General features: G+C 45.7%; 1 protein-coding gene across 2 annotated transcripts in view; it reads right to left on the bottom strand.

Moving 5' to 3' along the window:
* Positions 1 to 16,094, bottom strand: part of abhd16a (abhydrolase domain containing 16A, phospholipase) — a 125,428-nt gene that overhangs the window by 68,483 nt on the left and 40,851 nt on the right. The window contains exons 2-6 of one of the 2 annotated variants that reach the window (XM_059970939.1): positions 15,535 to 15,594; positions 9,179 to 9,245; positions 2,330 to 2,416; positions 1,227 to 1,312; positions 666 to 739 (exon numbers count right to left, since the gene is read on the bottom strand). In XM_059970939.1, coding sequence (XP_059826922.1) covers positions 666 to 739; positions 1,227 to 1,312; positions 2,330 to 2,416; positions 9,179 to 9,245; positions 15,535 to 15,594 — 374 coding nt within the window. Of the gene's footprint in view, positions 1 to 665; positions 740 to 1,226; positions 1,313 to 2,329; positions 2,417 to 5,869; positions 6,003 to 9,178; positions 9,246 to 15,534; positions 15,595 to 16,094 lie in introns of those variants that run through there. The other variant, XM_059970940.1, reaches the window with a different exon arrangement.

Raw genomic sequence — 16,094 nt, 5'->3', positions numbered from 1 at the left:
TTTCGATGATGACTGAGGCCTGGGCAAGGTTGTATGGAAGTCCTGCAGTTGCCCATGCTGCAAATCCCCCCTCTCCATGCCATCGATGTTGTTCAAGGGAAGGGCATTAGGACCCATACAATTTGGCACCAGTATCGTCACAGAGCAATGTGTGACGATTGCTCAAGGACACAACATGCTGCCTCAGCTAAGGCTCGAACTAGCAACCTTCAGATCACTAGACCGACGCCTTATCCACTTGGCCACACTATCAATGCTCCGAACTGTACTGTATACCTCTATCAAACCTCCCCTCATTCTTGGGTGCTGAGGTGGAGCTCCTCAGCCGGAGGGTAGAATGAACAGCCAGCAGGTGTTAGGAGTAAGAGAAGTTTGGATAGGTATATGGATGAGCATTTTTGAGGGCTATGGCCCAGGTACAAGTTGCTGAAACCAGTCAGACAGACACCTGACGAGTCAAAAGGCCTGTTTCTGCGCTGTAATGCTCTATGATTCTATGGCAGGCAGAGAAACTGGGCTGACGTCTCTCTTTCTCTGTCTCTCTCAACTGCTACCTGCTCGTCATCGCTCCAATATCTGAAGCAGGACATCACTGGGTGCAGGCCACGTGAGAGCACTGGAGGTCATGAAGGATGCCACGTGTAAACACTCGGCCGTCCACTTACTGACTCGTTACATCACTCCAGGAGAAGTCGACCGGCCAGTGATCAAAGTCGAAGCTGTAGGAGGCCAACTTCCTCTGCAAGAGACAGAGAACGTGGAAACACTGAAGCAGGACACAGAACCATAAAACAGCGCAGCACAGCAGAGGAACAGGACCTTGGCCCACCGTGGCTGTGCTGACCACGACGCCAATGTAAACCGCACATCTGCCTGCACGTGTCTGAACCACCCTGCTCCTCGTCTGGTCATGTGTCTGTCTAAATGCCCCTTAAAATTTGCTGTTGAGTTGTCTTGCTGAATGTTGGAGCATCGCTCAAGGAGGTACCCGTGTTTCTATTCCTTACACACCCTCAGAGAAATGGAATGGCAGGATATACCATCTGTAAGAAGGAAGCTCGGAACAGGGTTGCATGCAACCATTGACCAGTCAGGCTTGGTACAAAGTCATGGTAATCATTTCACAACAGAGTTCTAAAAAGAAACAGAATCAGCAGAGGTGAGGACAGTTTCAAGCAGTGTACTGTGGAGTTCCAGCATTGGGAATTATTGACGTTTAGTCCTACCTTGTTCTCCTCTGTGTTGTTTCTCTTAGTTTCGGCCAGAATGGTGATGAACTGCACGTACTCAGGATTGGTCCATCTGCCCATACCTAGCAAGCAGCAAACAACAGCCAGTGCAGTGAGTCACATGCATAAAGCCTCTCTAACACAGCAAAACAACTTTACAGCACGTTAACGTAATGCTATATAGGCCAGCAGCCCGGGTTCAATTCCCACCGCTGTCTGTAAGAAGTTTACACCTTCTCCCCGTGACTGCGTGCTGCTGTGGTTTCCCCCCACATTCCAAAGGTGTACGAAGTAGTAAGTTAATTGGTGATGTGGGTGTAATTGAGCAGTGAGAGTTTGCTTGGCAGGAAGAGCCTGGTATCATGCTGCACCACTAAATAAAAAATAAACAAAAACGTCCCCCAGCGCTCCAGATTCACTGACCAACAGGAAACGGGACAGCAAAAGACAAAATCTCAGAGCAGAGTTGAATAGATGCCAGATCTTACTGAACAAATGTCTTTCACTTTGGTCTTAAAAGAAGAGAGGGAGAAGTTTAAAGGAGGGCCTTACAGACCTTAGGCGTGTGCGGCTCAAGACACAGCCACCGGGACTGGATATTCAGGATACACCAGACCAGTTGGAGGTGTTGAAGGGTTATCAGGCAGGGGAAACGCCACAGAACAAGGAGTTAAAAATGTGAATGAGTGGGCCCAGAGATGCTTTAGTGACATTTCAGCCCCAGACATTTTCCAACAGAAATTTGAATTGCAATGGGGTCAAGAAAGACAGAGTGGGAACTGGAGAGTTGTGCTCAGGGCAAGACTGGATTGTCCTGGGTCACATTCAACGATGGAGAAGGATTGACGGGACAACTGCTTCTGTTTCTTGCGTTCATATGGCATTCCCCTCTCCCTTCCCACTTCTCCTCGATCAGGAGGAAGAGCTGGCACAGGATCGATGGACATAATGGTCTCTTCCTGAGAACAAATGGCAGTGCAATGTCCTCAGGAGATGCGTGCGTGCGTATGTGTAACACTGAAAGGCAGAGTGTGAATGCTGGGGCACCTGAAAAAGATGGAGGAGATTTACAGGCAAGAAACTTATCCCAGATCCCCTACCTCGGAGACAGGCCACGCCCGTGAGAAAGAGCAGGAAAGCACTTGCATATGGAGTAGCTGGAATGATCTTAGACATAACAATATAACCTGAAAAAGAATATTAAAAACACGTTCAAGTGGCTGTAACACAAACAAACTTCTACAAATGTTCTGTTAAAAATGCTTACATCATGGTCTGGTACAGCAACTCCAAAGCACAGGAATGTAAGAAGCTGCAGTCAGTAGTGGACTGTTGGGAATTCCCTTTTCCACATGACTCAGATCCAGGTATTCATTAGGAGACTCTTTATTTATGTGACACGGAGAGCAAAGACTTCGCTTACAATCAGTACACGCAGCCTCTTTATGGTTGATTCTAATGGGTATGGTTTGTTCAACATTTCCATATCTGCTATTGTTCTAAGCCAGCTAGAGGGAAAAACACCTAAGTCACGTAGCCTTGTGTCGTTCAGTTGTACGCCAGAGGGCAACATCGCGTAGTCTTATGTCTACAGCAGGAGGCTGAAGGGCAACACCAGGATTTTCTGCTGATCAAGGCATTAAGCAATACAGACAAACAATTCTATTGTCTCGCAAAGGTATTTACCCAACCCAGTTGGCCAAAATCCTCCACACAGACTCAGCCGAATACATCACGCACATCCCTTCCGTATCACCTACACAAGGTGCTGCTTCAAGAGGGCAACATCATCAACAAATATCTTTAGAAGGGATTGGGAGGGTGACAACTGATTTTATTAGGGGGTGTTGAGGAGAGCAGAGAGCATTCTAACTGGCTGCATCACCATCTGGAATGGAGGGTGCATTGCAGAGTATCGGAAAAAGCTGCGGACGGTTGAAAACTCTCCCAATGCAGTCATGGACATGAGCCTTCCCAGTATCAAAAACACCTTAGATGCCTCTAAAACGGCGGCATCAATCACTAAGGACCCTCACAAAACAGGACATGCCCTCTTCTCATTGCTACCATCAGGGAGGAGGTACAGGAGTCTGAAGACACATTCAACGATTCAGGGATGGCTTCTTTCCCTTCACCAACAGATTTTTGAACAGATAACGAACAAACTCATAAATACTACTTCACTATCTTTGCTCTCTTTTACACTACACATTTAATACAGATAAATGATTGTAATTTATAGATTTTTATGCATTGCATTGCACTGCTATTGCAAAACAATAAATTTCACAACATTCTGTATGTCAGTGATAATAAACCTGATTCTGATTATGAGCCAAATAGTACTTACACAATGGGAATAGCTCAGACAGGTGAGCCGTTAGGATTTGCCCTCCATATCCAGTGCGATGATCAGCCAATACATGGGAGGGGTTGTTTTCAAACACGGCCTATAACAGAGCGTTGCTGAAGGAGCTGAAAATGCCTATTACAAAGGAACCCCTGGACACTCCGGGTGGCAAGGACAGAGTGCAGGGAATGTGAAGTAGCTCAGTGACCTCGCAGTTACGTTTCCACAGTGAGAGGAACAAACTTCCCACTCCTGCCATTCGCTCGAGGAACAAGCTATGGATTTGTTGAGCGCGACATTCGCAAAGTCCTCAGCATTACAAAGGACCCCTCTCATCCATTGCACAATCTACCGACAGGAAAGCCTGCAAGAGGACCACCACCTTGTCGTAGGGTTAGGAGGCTTGCATACCTCAAAGACCCGGAGCTATGTTGGCTGGAGTCCGGGCTTTATGCTTTGGCTCTTGGTAGGGTCACCCATGCCAAACAGGTCAAAGGGTAGATGCCAGACTAAGAATGGTCCACCGGTCTTCTACGTTCAGGGTTGAGCTCAGGGCTAGCAGCCCTGACTGGTCAAAAAAAAAATTGTTATGGAAAAAGCAATGAAGAATTGTTCTATATCTGTATGTAACGGTATGGAGACGCAGGACCTTCATCAACGGGCAGTAATACTGTCAATCAGGCAGAAGGTACCACAGTGGAAGAACAAGGACTGTGAGGCTGGGTAACAGCTACTTCTCCCAGGCTGTGAGATTTCTGAGCACCCTGCTAGCGTTATGTATGACAGCACAGGTAGCATTACACTGATGTATATTTAACTCCTTACGTCAACTTGTGCATCAACAGAATGCTTTTCAAAGTTACTTGTTACCATTATGGTGAGTATTATTTTACGTGTCGTATGTGATATACATACTGTGTTTTTCACCTTGGCCCCAGAAAAACTTTGTTGCTTTTAGCTGTATACTTGACCATGAGTGAGAGGGACTGAAGATAAAGTTAACAGCCGGGTGCAGTTATATCCAAGAACCAGAAAGCAATGAAGGCATCAGCAACAGGGAGATTACTGAGGCTAAGTGCAAACTAGAGGAACAATGCTTCGCATTTCGCCTGGGTAGTCTACAACTTGGCAATATGAACACTGAATTCTCCAACCTCCAGTAACCACACCCCTTGGACTCTTTTTTTCCACTTCTCTTGATTTATTTGGCCCCATCACTCCATTTTTTCCCCTCTTCCACTTTCTCCATCGGGTCACGATCCACACCCTTCTCCCACTGGTTCCACTCCCCACATCACAGTCCACCTTGCACCTTAAGGTCTCCCTACCTGGTGCTCCCTCCAAAATGGTAATGCTTTATTCCCCATTATGTTTTCGCCTGTACGTGACTGTGCAAAACTCTTAGGCACATAAATATATTGAGGGTACCCAAGACTTTTGCACAGTACTGTATTGGTCAATGTGGAGTGGAGAGCAAGTCTGTAAATCTGGAGGGAGCAAAAGATGTTGAGAATGGTGTGGGTGGAGCACCATTTGAGGGGTGTGGGACAGGGGACAAAGAAGGAGTACCAGGGGCAGAGGGGGTGGCGCAGGTGCAGACACACCCAGCCCTGAGATATCAGGCAAGGCCATTTGATTCCAAACAATTGGTGTATTGATTGTTACTGAATATCTCTCTGGTGCTTCCCGCTCCCCTCCCCTCTCCCTCCCCCTTCCCACCCTCAGCACACAAAAGAGATCAATATCAGAATCAGGGTCTTCGTCACTCATGTAAGTCATGAAGTTTCTTTTTTTGCAGAAAACTGCTACAGTACTGTGCAAAGGTCTCAGGCACCCTAGCTCTATATCTATGTGACTAAGACTTTTGCAGAGTACTAACTGGTATTACAGCTTTGTAATAATTATCTGCACAGTTTGCATGAAAAACAAAATGTTTCATTGCACCTTATTGCATGGAAGATATAGAACACCACAGCACAGTAGAGGCCCTTCAGCCCACAATGTTGTGCTAACATTCTAACCTACTCCAAGATCAATTTAACCCTTCCCTCCCACACGGCCCTCCATTTCTCCTTCGTCCCTGTGCCTATCTAAGAGTTTCTTAAATGTCCCTAATGTATCTGTCTCCACCCACCTCTGGCAGTGTGTTCCACGCATCCACCACTCTCTGTGTGAAGACCTGCCTCTGATATCCCTCCCCTATAAAATCACTTTAAAACTAGGCCCTCATATTAGCCATTTCTACCCTGGAAACAAGGTGCTATATGCCGACTCCATTTGTGCCTCTTACCTCTGACCTCTGTCAGGTCACTCTTCATCCTCTTTTGCTCCAAAGAAAACATGTAATAATAACCATGCTCCACCTTTCTCTCCAGGCAGATTCCATCATCCTTTCCCTTTTCTCATCACCTCCCAGCTTATGGTGCTATTCCCCTCCTCCATCTGTCCATCAACTGAGCTCTCCCCACTGAATCCACCTATCACCTCCCAGCTTATGGTGCTATTCCCCTCCTCCATCTGTCCATCAACTGAACTCTCCCCACTGAATCCACCTATCACCTCCCAGCTTATGGTGCTATTCCCCTCCTCCATCTGTCCATCAACTGAACTCTCCCCACTGAATCCACCTATCACCTCCCAGCTTATGGTGCTATTCCCCTCCTCCATCTGTCCATCAACAACTCTCCCCACTGAATCCACCTATCACCTCCCAGCTTATGGTGCTATTTCCCCTCCTCCATCTGTCCATCAACAACTCTCCCCACTGAATCCACCTATCACCTCCCAGCTTATGGTGCTATTCCCCCCCTCACTGAATTGACCTATCACCTCCCAGCTTATGCTGCTATTCCCCCCCTCCATCTGTCCATCAACTCAAACCCCCCCCCACTGAATCCACCTATCACCTCCCAGTTTATGGTGTTATTCCCCCCCCCATCACCTGCCAGCCCTTCCCTCCAACTTTCACACGGACTATCTCCTCCCCCCATCCTTTACTCTGTTAATCACTGGTTCATCTGTTCCGTATTTTACAATATATAAATGCATCTTAGTTTGTTACTTAAGTGTGCTTCACCTGGAGATTTTATTCATACCTTCATAAGTTATTGTAACATTGTCTAGTTTCTATATAGATTATATAGTTACATACGGTATATGCATGTATAGAGTTAAATGACAATAAACTCGAGTTGGAACTTGAACTTTAATTGACGTGAAGGGTCGACTGTCCATTTCCCTCCATAGACACTGCCTGGCTCGCTGAGTTCCTCTAGCGTGTTAAATGAGACGATCAAGTTAGGAGGGACTTGGGAATACTTTACTGGGTTTGTGACGACCATGTGGTTGTCACTTCCGAGTACATTCAACTCACTGTACTGTGGTTTCCTCACATGCAGTGATCACGGGTGGGAGGGTGGGGGCAATATCACAATTTTATACAGCGGCAGTCATCCAGAAACGTTGGGTACGCCGTCTCTGACCGCTGGGTTAGCAAGTACCAATTAACTTGTTTTCAATACACACTTTGTTTTTCTGATTTCAACAGAATTGCAACTCTGCAGGGGATGGAATGCACCTTGTGCGCAGAGGACAACAAACCGGTTTAAACTGTGTTTACAACCTTAAACCCACAGACACTCAGAGATATACACACACAGACAAAATGGAGTAGCTGAGATAGAGGCCAAATAAAAAGAAACTCAGACCAGGCTGTGAAAATGAGTAAAACAGTGCACATAAGAGAATCTGAAGATGCTGGAAATTCTCAGTAATGCAGACAAAGGTCAGGCAGCATCTATGGAGGGGAATAAACAGTTGAGCTTTTGGGCTACAACTGTTTATCATGTCGGTGTGTGCAAATTTGGTGTGCATGTGGTACATTTGATTTGGCACAGTTGCAAGCTCCTAAGAAAACGTTGATGAACTGACAGGCACAACTGTGCAGTTGCCAGGCGTTTCCTGTTACCGATAGGTTTAAGGTGAGAGTGGGAAGTTAACTAGGAACCTTTTAAACAGAGAGGGTGGTGTGAATATGCAAAGAGTTGCCAGAGAAAGTGGTTGAGGCAGCTACAATAAAGATGTGTATTAGAGAGGAATGGTTTCAGGCTGGGGTCCACAGACCCCTCGGTTAATGGTAGGGGTCCATGACATAAAAATGTTTGGGAAACCCTTATCTAGCGGGATATGGGCAGAAGGTGTACAGGAAGTACAGAAGCCTGAAGACACACACTCAATGCATTATGACCAGCATTTTTCCCTGTGCCTTCAGGTTTCCGAATGGAAAACAAACCCATGAACCCCACCTCACTTTTGTGCTCTCTTTCCCTGCTATTTTTTTTTATACTTCTTGTTGTAACTTATGGTCATTTTTTTTTATACATTGCACTGTAGAGCTGCCACAAAACAACAAACTTCATGACCTACACTCAGTGGCAATAAGCCTGATTCAGTTTCAAAGTAGCAATACCACCAGATGGGAGGTGATAGGTTTCAGGAGTCCTTGGTCACCTCCACCTATCATTTCCCAGCCTGTCCCTACTTCCACTCCCTCTTCCTCAGCTACACCCACCCATCAGCTGCCCAGCCCTTGCTTCATCGGTCTCCCCCCACAGCCCTCTTCCTCTCCCTCTCACTCTCCCTCTCTCTCTCACTCTGTCCAGAGGAAGGGTCTCAGCCCATAACGTCGAGTGTCCATTTCCCTCCACAGACGCAGCCTGAGCCGCTGAGTTCCTCCAGTCTTGTGTGTTGCTTCAGTTAGCAGCACCTTTGGTCTCCTGTGTGTCCCGAGAGAGCAAGTTGTAGAGTTAAAGGGACCAGCTTAGAGCAACAAACAATCTGCTGGGGGCACTCAGCACACCACGTACCACCTGTAGTGGGGGGACAGGAGTAACCACTGTCACTTCAGGGTGAAACCCAGCTACAACGCCTTTCCTCCCACAGATACTGATCAACCCGCTGACTTCCAGATTGTTTTCTGCTCCAGATTCCAGCAGCGGCTGCCTCTTGTGTCCCCCCCCAGAAGAGGTAGGTGACTGGTGGGATTACCCAGCTGGAAACCGGAGAGGGTACAGAGCAGATTTACCAAGGTGCTGCCTGGACTAGAGAGTATGTCTTATGAAGATGGGTTGAACAAGCTAGAGTTTTTCACTCTGGAGTGGACGGCGGATGAGAAGTAACTTGATAGAGGTGATCAACATGATAAGAGACATATACAGAGTGTACAGCCAGTGGCTGAGGCATGGGACCAGGGGTAATGGTAGAGACAGATGCATTAGGGGCGTTTCAGAAACTCTTACATAGGCACATGGATGACAGAAAATGGAGGGCCACATAAAAGGGAAGGGTTAGATTGATCCTGGAACAGCGGAAAAGGCCAGCACAGCACTGTGGGTCAAAGGGCCTGTTCTGTGCTGTAATCTTCTCTGTTCTGCATTCTAATACTGACTGACTGCAGTTCATGATTCAAGAACAGCTTTACCTAACACTTATTTATAGAGTATGAGGGCATTATTTCCCCCAGACGTCTACTGGGACACTCCCACGCCCACACCGAGCTGGAAAACAAGTCAAGGACATGCCTTTCAGTCAGAGCACTTACCTTTCCTGTAGAAGTACAGCAGCAACAAAGGAGACGTGTAGTAGGAGACCGACCAGAGGACATACGCCTGCCAGAAAACAGAACAAAGAGCTCAGAACATTTTACCACCTTTGCTAGTTGTGGAGCTCCTGCAGCACAGGGGCAGAATGGAAGCCACGTGGCCTAAACTGGGCTTCTACAACCATCGCAACAAAACTGCCCAGGTGAGACGTCTAACAGGAAAGGCTTAACAAAAGAAAATGGAGAAGAGCAATGGAGTGCAAAGGCTGAGAGGCACAGTGCAAGACAGAGGCCACAGTGGCAAGACTGCAATAAAGTTAGCTTTACTGGTCTTTAGCACATTGGAACAGAAACGTGCGTCAGTTCATGTCAATGAGCAACACAGTCTCAGAACTGTGCTGAGGTCAGCCCACAAGTGTTGCCACACTTCCAGCACAACATAACACCCCGACAACTTATTACAATAACACAAATATCTTTAGAATTTGGGAGGAAACCAGAGTGCCCAGAGGAAACTCACCCAGTAACAAGTAGAACATGGAAACTCCTTACCACGGTAGGATTTGAACCCCAATCAGTGGTCACATGCTACAAGGCGATGCGCTAACCGCTACAGTACCATGTCACCCACAGGGGTCATGAGAATCCAGCAAAGCATCTACAGGCTGTCCCACCAGGTGGAGAGGAAGTGTGTCCAGTTCAACACCCGATCCCCGAGGGGGAGAGGACAGTGTGAGACCCACTTCTACACCCGATCCCCAAGGGGGAGAGGACAGTGTGAGACCCACTTCTACACCCGATCCAAAAGGGGGAGAGGACAGTGTGAGACCCACTTCTACACCCGATCCCCAAGGGGGAAGAGGACAGTGTGAGACCCACTTCTACACCCGACCCCCAAGGGGGAGAGGACAGTGTGAGACCCACTTCTACACCCGATCCAAAGGGGGGAGAGGACAGTGTGAGACCCACTTCTACACCCGATCCAAAAGGGGGAGAGGACAGTGTGAGACCCACTGCCATGCCCGATCCCCGAGGGGGAGAGGACAGGGTGTGACCCACCGTCACGCCCGATCCTCGAGGGGGAGGAGACAATGGGTGACCCGACAGCTCCAAATGTAACTAAAAAATTATGAATATCAGGCCCATTTTGCTGGGCATCTCAACTAAATAAAATGTTAATTGATCCCAATGGAATATATTTGGAAATTTTTATGTATGTTCTCTGTGAATTACCCTCACTACCCGACTGAGAGTCCCTTCTCAGCTGATAATGAGCTGCAAAGATCCACTGTCTTTAACTCGTCTTGAACTTTCATGCAAAGCAGGATTGTTCCCCAAATTCCAGCTCTGAGAATACAATATGACATGTTACGGTGGGGGGGGGGGGGGGGGGAATAATAATGTACTGGAGTTACTGGGCTGGATTCTGATAATGGAAATACCCAAGCATTACCCAAACGCAAGCCCCACCCTCACAGGAGAGATTTAAATTGAGTAATTTGGAATTAAAGGCAATTAAAGGGGAACTAAAATTCATTTAATTAAAATCAGAGTAGGTGAAGATTAGCAGTGCATCAAAGGAAAAGGCTCAAAGAAATGGAATATCCCCACCAGTTCCTGGGAATCCCAACCCATAAGTGCTCGAAACACAGAAGGAATGTGTGGGATGATATCAAAAGCCGTGAGGAGCACCCAACAGAAGAAGTATATAGCCTCAAAATCCCCAGGCTCAGCCCACATGTCACATCAACAATCTCCTGCCCAGACAAGGACCTGAAGCTGCTGCAATCTGCCTATCACCACAATAAGTCCACAGCAGATGCAATCTTACTGCCTCTCCACTCAGCCTTGTCAATATTAGTAATACCCATGTCAGGTTGCTGCTTACTGACTCCAGCTCAGCATTCAACACAATCATACCCTCAGTTCTAATCAATAAGCTCGTAAACCTGGGCCTCTGTACCTCCATCTGCAACTAGATCCGGACTTCCTTACTGGGAGACCACAGTACGCGTGGATCGCAAATAACATCTCCTTCTCACTGACAATCAACACTCGCCCAATTCAAAGATGCGTGCTTAGCCCACTGTTCTCTCTCTACAGCCACAACCGTGTGGCTAGTACAACTCAAACATCATTGAAAAATGTGCCAACTACACAACTATTGTTGGCAGGATTTCAGATAGTGACAAGGAGGGGTACAGGAGAGGGTACAGACTTCAGGAAGGGGAAGTCGAGGGAACACACACCAGTCCTCATCGAGGGATCAGCAGTAGAAAGAGCGAGCAGTTTCAAGTTCCTGGGTGTCAACATCTCAGAGTGTCTATCCTTGGCCCAACATATTGATGCAATTACAAAGAAGGCACAACAGTGGCTATACTTCATTATGAGTTTGAAAAGAATTGATATGTCACCAAAGACACCCGCAAATTTCTACAGATGTACTGTGGGGAGCATTCTAACTGGTTGCATCTCTGTCTGGTATGGAGGGGCCACTGCATAGGATCAAAAAGAGCTGTAAAAGTTACAAACTTCATCATGGAGATTTGCCTCTCCAGCATCAGGACTCCTTCAAAAGGCAATGCCTCAAAAAAGCATCATCCATCTTTAAGGACCCCCATCACCCAGGACTGGCCCTCTTCACAGGAGGTGGTACTGGAGCCAGAAGACAGACACTCGACATTTAGGAACAGCTTTTTCCCTTTGCCATCAGGCTTCTGAACGGACAATGAACCCATGAACACTACCTCACTATTTTTTCCTTTCTTCTTGCACTACTTATTTAATTTATTTTTTTATATACGTACTGTGGAATCCAGTTAATTGGGACACATCAGGACCAATACATTTTGGCCTAATTAAGCAGCTGCCCCAATTAGCCAAAGTTTCATGAAAATAGTTGAAAGATATAAAAAAAAAGACAAACTACCATTTAACTGAGTAACAATTTATCAATTTAACTGATAAATCAGAACGAATTAGAACACTACCAATAAGTCTATAAAACTGTGTTAGTTCCCAATATTATTGACGGAGGAGTTCATCTGCCATGTTCTTTTGATTGACTGTAAGTGAACAAAATCAGTACAGACGCCTAGTGTAGATAACGGATTGCATTCATACAAAGTTTTCAAAGATTGCATCTTCCAAATCTTCATTTTTATTGTAACGTTCAAGACGACTGTCAACACCTTTGTAACTCCTAACTTGTTGAAGTAGTGAAATCATTTCATTTTCAGTCCCGGCTGTTTCTGGCTTCTCTGCTTGAAAACAGAGTGAGCAAATTCAGAGTTCTGAATTGTCTTCCTGCTTATTTCTCGCCAACTCTCAGTGAGAAAAATCACTGCTTTTTGAACACAAACACATGCAATTGCCGCTATTTAAAAACCGTTCACTCTATGCACAGTGTTCTGTCTAATGACCACACATTGACAGACACTTGTTAGAAACTGTTCAACAACAGTCTCCTGTCGCAATTTAGTGGCATGGTGTCCCAAATAAACAAAGAGAGAGCCAGCTACTTTCTCAATTTAGTTTTTGTTATTTAAGAGTAGTCCAAATAAACAGCTGGACTGATTAACCGATGACCCATAGAATAGAACCATAGAACACTACAGGCCCTTCAAGTTTCCATGTTGTGCTGACCCATATAATCCTTAAAAAAAAGTACTAAACCCACACTACCCCATAACCCACCATTTTTCTTACATCCATGTGCCTGTCCAAGAGGCTCTTAAATGCCCCTAATGTTTTAGCCTCTACCACCATCCCTGGCAAGTCATTCCAGGCACTCACAACCCTCTGTTTAAAAAAACTTACCCCTAATATCCCCACTAAACTTCCCTCCCTTAATTTTGTACAATTTTGCCCCACTTAAACAGAATCCATTGTATATGCACATATATTTCTTATTGTAATTTATCATTTTTATTATTATGAACTGCTCCGCAAAACAAATTTCACGACATATGCCAATGATAGTAAACCTGATTCTGATTTTTGAAGGAGTTTGTCGTTCCAAAATTGGCCTAATCAGCCACCAGTGAACTAAAACCTCTAGCAAGTCGTCTCTCATCCTCCTTCACTGCAAAGAGAAAAGCCCTATCTCACTCAACCTTGCCTCACGAGACATGCTCTATAATGCAGCACAGATATAGACCCTTCAGACAATTCTCATTAGCTTGTCCCATTTACCACTGTTTAGCCCATGTCCTGATCATATCCCAGCATTCACCCGAGTCTTATAAAAGTTGCCTCAACCACTTCCTCTAGCAGCTCGTTTCACTACATGGCATCCTTTGTGTAAAAAGAAGGTTGCCCCAGGTTCCTATTCAGTCTCTCTGCTCTCTCCTTAAACCTGTGCCCTCTGGTTCCTGATTACTCAACTCTGGGAAAAAGAATGTCCGCACTCATCCCTCGTGATTTAATGCAGCTCTACAAGGTCACCTTCCTGTCTCCTCCACTCCAAGGGATCAAGTCACAGTACCGCCTGGGACAATATTCACTGGAATTCAGGAGAATGGACGGGGGAATCTAATCAAAACATATACAATAGTGAAAAGGATATGTGAGAAAGAGGCAAGAAATGTGTTTTTCCTGCTGAAAGCAGGGGACGTAGCCACACGGTCCAGAGGAATACATTTAGGACAGAGATGAGAAACGGAGAACAGAGTGAGTAGTGAATCTGTGGGTTTCTCTGCCCAGAGAAGCAGCGAAGGCTGCCTAACTAAATATACTTAAGAAACAGTTAAACAGATGTTTGCGTAGTAGGGGAACTAAGGGATACAGGGAAAAGGCAGACAGGTAGAGCCGAGTCCAGAGATTACTGAACTTCGGAGCAGGCTTGGCGGGCCAGACAGCCGATGTCTGCTCCTGTTTCTTACGTTGTTCTTAATTCTACCTCTCTTGATTACTCCAGTATTTTTACCTCAGTGTTCTTTTTCACACTACTTCAGACTACACTGCAATGTTTGCACCATGCTCTTGTTTTGCATTCATTGTTGTATTTACTGTTACTAATTAATCCATGAGCTTCACATAGCAAGGGGTTTCATTATTTAAATGACAGTGAGCAATCCGAATAAGGGTCCCACAGAGCACGCTCACATCATCCGAAATAGATCAAGGGTGACTTCTGCCCTGTCAGAGCAGTCACTTGGGTTTTGCTCGGAATTTAAGTTGTGTAAACCTGTAAAATCAGATGAAACTGGTTGGTCCAGGAATATCCCTGCCTGGGGACTTATAAACACATCCAAACATCAAGGGGGTTTCAAATGTTTGTTCAACTTCAAATATCATTAGAGCTTCCAGTCAATAAACATACTGACCGACTAAAGGTTGGGATGTTATGTTGAGGTTGTTTTAGATGTTGGTAAAGCAAAATGTTGAAGTTAAATATGAATTTGTTATCAAAGTACATATATGACATCATATACATCCGAGACTTATGAGCTGTGTCGTTCGACTCGGGTGATTATGATGTTTCCATGACCATGATTGTTCTTGGCAAATTGTTCCACAAAAGTGGTTTGTCATTGCCTTCTTCTGGGCAATGGCTTTACAAGACGGGTGACATTAGCCTTTAACACTACTCTTCAGAGACTGTCTGCCTGCCGAGAGTGGCCACATACCCAGGACTTATGAGATGCTCCAACTGCTCCTGTGGCTCATGTGACCCTGATCAGGGTCTAAGCAGGTGCTACACCTTGTCTAAGGGTGAACTGGAGACTGGCAGACAGAACAAATGTCTTACACTTCCATTGCTAGAGACATACCTCTACCCTTCCACCCTGCACAATGGAATAATAACCATAATAGAACCAATGAAAGACCACACCAATTTGGAGTATTGTGTGCAGTTCTGGTCTCCTACCTACAGGAAAGATATTGATAAAATTGAAAGAGTACAGAAAAAATTCGCAAGGATATTGCCAGAACATGAGGTACTGAATTATAGGGAAAGGTTCAACAGACAGGGTAAATGCAAGCAGGCTTTTTCCACTGAGTCTAGACATAGAGGTGCTCGGTAAAGGGTGAAAGGTGAAATGAGGAAGCTGAGGGGAAATTTCTTCCCTCAGAAGGTGGTGAAAGTGTGAAATGAGCTGTCAGTGGAAGTGGTGAATGTGGATTTGATTGCAATGGTTAAGAGAAGTTTGGATAGATGCATAGACGGGATGGGTACGAAGGGCAATGGTCCAGGTGCTGATCAATGGGAGTAGGTTGAAAAGTTCGGCACAGACTGATTGGGCTGAAGGGCCTGTTTCTCTGCTGTAGCACTGTACGACTCAGAAGGAAATCAGCGCAAGTGTACCATGTTTACAAGAAGGGCCAAGCTCAAGTATAAACTGCATGCTTACCCATCCCAGGATGCTGTCAGAATGCCTCTCCAGGATCTTCGGTTGATAGTAGAATCCCTCCTAATGGAGAACAAATTTCACATCACGATCAGCCACATCATCAAGAAGCTACAAAAACCCAAATCCAGCCCCTTTCTGTTAGCCAGTGGGGAACTGCCTACATTGCACCAGTCAACACAGAGAAATGGGATTGCTGTGGAGAAACATGTTGGCTGGTATAGACAAATTAGGCCAAAGCACCTACTTCTTCTACGCTGTATAAATCTGATATCTGTATTGCTTTGTTAAACCACAAGCAACAAGATGCTGTGAAGATTTTATTGCGTACTATTCAGAATGATTATAAGTATATTTAGGGAGTAATAAAGGAATCAGAATGCAAAATAACACACATAAAATGCTGGAGGAACTCAGCAGGTAGGGAATAAACAGTCGACATTTCAGGCTGAAAACCTCCATTAGATCCCAATGAAGGGTCTCAGCCTGCCAAGTCAACTGCTTATTCCTCTCTATAGATGCTACGTGGGTTCTTCCAGCGTTTTGCATTTGTTGCTCTGGAT

This window comes from Hypanus sabinus, chromosome 5, assembly GCF_030144855.1.
Source record: "Hypanus sabinus isolate sHypSab1 chromosome 5, sHypSab1.hap1, whole genome shotgun sequence".
Lineage (NCBI taxonomy): Eukaryota > Metazoa > Chordata > Chondrichthyes > Myliobatiformes > Dasyatidae > Hypanus > Hypanus sabinus.
The sequence above is the reverse complement of the archived record's forward strand: the minus strand, read 5'-3'. Positions and strand labels throughout refer to the sequence as shown.